Source organism: Centruroides sculpturatus, unplaced genomic scaffold (genome assembly GCF_000671375.1).
Source record: "Centruroides sculpturatus isolate CEXI.00-Female unplaced genomic scaffold, Cexi_2.0 scaffold6104, whole genome shotgun sequence".
NCBI lineage: Eukaryota > Metazoa > Arthropoda > Arachnida > Scorpiones > Buthidae > Centruroides > Centruroides sculpturatus.
This window is the reverse complement of record NW_019390243.1, coordinates 1-3,530: the sequence shown is the minus strand read 5'-3', so window position 1 is coordinate 3,530 and position 3,530 is coordinate 1. Positions and strand designations below refer to the sequence as shown.

The 3,530-nt window shown below is 39.6% G+C and overlaps 1 protein-coding gene and 1 non-coding gene across 2 annotated transcripts; one reads left to right on the top strand and one right to left on the bottom strand.

Moving 5' to 3' along the window:
- Positions 1–4: 4 nt before the first annotated feature.
- On the top strand, positions 5–2,545 carry LOC111617437 (4-hydroxybutyrate coenzyme A transferase-like; the record flags this gene model as incomplete). Its single annotated transcript, XM_023358728.1, has 6 exons — positions 5–80; positions 155–343; positions 428–643; positions 1,164–1,301; positions 1,885–2,013; positions 2,090–2,545. Coding segments are annotated over 6 exons (936 nt in total), but the record flags the coding sequence as incomplete, so codon positions are not given.
- On the bottom strand, positions 2,475–2,616 carry LOC111617438. Its single transcript, XR_002755412.1, has one exon. It is a non-coding gene; the product is annotated as a U4 spliceosomal RNA (small nuclear RNA).
- Between the last annotated feature and the right edge of the window lie 914 nt (positions 2,617–3,530).

Sequence of the window (3,530 nt, the reverse complement as noted above, 5' to 3'; positions counted from 1 at the left end):
GGATGAACGTGGTTTCTGTAGTTTGGGAGGTTGCGTAGAATCTACCAGAGCTGCAATAGAAACAGCCAAATGTGTTATAGGTATTGCATAATTTTGAATTATATATTTACGTTTTTGACGAAGCCGTGTGTAATTATAATTATCCATGCAATAGCACAAGTCAATTTGCATCAAATTAAAACCTTCGGTGATAGCCAAGTCCATGTCAACCGCTTCGATTTTATAGTGGAAGGCCATCATGAGCTACCCGAGTTGCAAATGAAACCCTTCTCCAAGGAGGATTTAAAAATAGGAAAATTGATTGCAGATAACTTAGTAGATGACGGTGCAACACTTCAAACTGGTGAGTATTGTTTCGGGGAGCTTTTATGTGTATACAATAAAGAACCCGGAACGTTGAATTGTTAATTATTGTCAATATTTTTAGGTATTGGATCAATTCCCGATGCCGTTCTGGCTTCACTGAAACATCATCGCAGTTTGGGAATTCATACTGAAATGTTCAGTGATGGATTAGTTGATTTGTTCAATTCTGGTGTAATTACTAATGAATACAAGACTGTCATTCCGGGAAAGATAGTCGCTTCTTTTACTCTAGGAACTAAAAAACTTTACGAATTTCTAAACAATAATATATCTATCGGTAAGTGGGTTAAATAATATTTAATTTTATGAATCGATATCGATTTGCTGCGGTGGTTTAGGCGTCAGTCTAACTCTCAGTGATATCCGGATTTGTAATGGCGACGTGACTCGAGGGGAACTTTTTCAATGGAAAACTACCCTTATTTTAGTGTTAAAACCCGGAAAACTTCATGTAATCAGCCTGTTGGTGAGGCTCGAACTCCATTGTTCCATAGTTTTATCACTCGGCCACCGATGGGCCAATTCTCAGAGCGATAAGCTGACACCTCAAACGCCTTGGCTATCTATCAAACCAATATATTACTTCATAGTGAATATTTTAATATAGAGTATATTGATAATCAATATTTTACATTATAATATAGAGATGAGGGATATCAGTTTCACTAACAACACGGGAGTGATCGCTTCAAATCACAAAATGGTGGCCATTAATTCTTGCATCGAGATNTATTACTTCATAGTGAATATTTTAATATAGAGTATATTGATAATCAATATTTTACATTATAATATAGAGATGAGGGATATCAGTTTCACTAACAACACGGGAGTGATCGCTTCAAATCACAAAATGGTGGCCATTAATTCTTGCATCGAGATCGATTTAGCTGGAGAAGTTGCAGCTGATTGTATTGGATCTTATATCTATTCAGGTAAATTGTTACTTTGAATAATTCACATTATTTATTTGAATTTTGAATTATTCAAAAATTTCATGAAATTTTATATGGATTAGATTGATGGAATAAAGTAATATACAACGCATGGGTGATCCGCCAAGAGGCGTGCTCTCGCGAGGATTTTCTACGTGAAGTTGGCCCCTATTTAGGTGTTAGACACGCGAATAAAATTCGGAAAACTCCACGCAAGCAGCTAATTGGTCAGGAGCGAACCCACGACTAAGTACCACCCGTGGGCCACATTTTATAATATAAAGTTGTACAAAACATTGAAGGAATTTTCTCGCTCATAAATGTTAAACAAAGATGAAAGGTGATGTGGAAACATTGTCAAAAGTACAACTTACGAAACAGAATGGGCCCACCAGTGGCCAAGCGGTCTTCGTATTTTAAACAGTAGGAGTTCGGTCGTGAGTTCGCGCTTCGCTCGACACTAGTAAACTTAGATTTTATTTCATAATTTTTTTGTTTTATTTTTTTTTTTGTTGTATATGTATTCTTGTATTTCTATGAGGTCCTGTAGAATTTTAAGTGATATTTCGACCTTTCTACCTAGGATTAGGAGGTCAGGTAGACTTTTTAAGAGGAACTGCTGAAAGTTTAGACAGAAAGGGAAAGCCCATAATCGTTTTACATTCGAGGACTAATAAAGGACAGGCCAAAATCGTACCTCATTTAAAACCTGGTAAGTAGAAGACCAAAAAATATTTAAGATTAAAGACATTTAGAAAGATTTTCCAGTAAATTGATGAAATTTTCAGGATCGGCAGTTGTGTCCACGCGTGGCCACGTCCATTACGTAGTTACAGAATATGGAATTGCTAATCTTTTTGGCAAGACTCTAAGACACAGAGCTTACGAATTAATTCGAATTGCTCATCCGGATGATAGAGAAAAGTTAGAAAAGGCAGCATTTGATAGATTTAAGTGCATGCCTTCACCTTTATGAGGATACTTAAGCTGGACTCTGTATTAATCATCCATCAAAGATTTATTCTATAAATTTGTCATTTTGAAAATTTAGTGGTAATTATATTTCGCAGACATTTGTTCAACATGACGAATAAAATAATACAAATGTATTTAAATACACAAACCCTGAGAATTCTCCTTGTAAAATACAGTATCTACCAATGGCACGTTATACTCGGTAGCTTCAAGAGACCGCAAATTTGAATGCAGAGGTCCCATGTAGACCTACAGTGTTGACTTCAAACAATTTTCAACTAGCAATAATCGCACTTCGGCTCAAACCTCATTAGTAACGATATCGCCTCTGCGCAAAGCTTGACTTCAAACAATTTTTTTGAGAGGAAAGATATTTTCTTGTGAAAGATTGGTTTGAGGGCATCCACCGACAAGGAGCCCAAAACCAATCTTTGCTCATTTTGCCCATATACAAGGTCTGTTCAAAAAGTATCGGACTTTTATTTTTTCCGCGTAAACCAATGATGCGCGGAGGCCTCTTTTGATGGAGTTGTGGAGGGGACAGTCATGCACAGCCCTGAATTTTTTCCGCCTGCAGGAAACGTCAGTCGTTGTCAGTCGGCCTGTGAGTGAGGTCATGTAGCGAGCTCTCGTCGGATTCCACTAACTTGTAAGTTGGAAAATGACTGAACAACGTGAGCAGCGATATTACATCAAATTTTGCCAAAAACCTTGGCGATACCCGAGCGTAAACCATTCGCAAGATTCAGCAGGCTTTCGGGGACGATCCTCGAGGCCAAAAAACGCGCGGCAGGCCCGCAGCAATATGAAGGTCATGTTGACAGTTTTTTCGACTCTCGTGGGGTGGTGTACCATGAGTACGCACCACGAGGCCGAACCATTGCAAAGGAGTACTACCAGGAGGTCCTTCGTCGTCTTTTCGACGCTGTGCGACGCAAACGACCGGATCTGTGGTCGATCAAAACTTGGCAACTCCATCGTGATAACGCATCCGCCCATTCTGCGCATCTGATTCGGGCTTTCGTCGCCAAACACAACACTCCTGTGGTTCGTCACGCTCCGTACTCTCCCCACATGGCTCCGTGTGACCTTTGGCCATTTCCCAAGCTGAAAATGCCGCTAAAAAGAACCCGATTTTAGTCGAGAGAAAACATCGTGCGGAATGCGACGGACCGGCTGATGGCCATTCCAAAAGATGCGTTCCAGCAGTGTTTCCAGCAATGGCAGGAACGCTGGGAGAAGTGTATACACTAC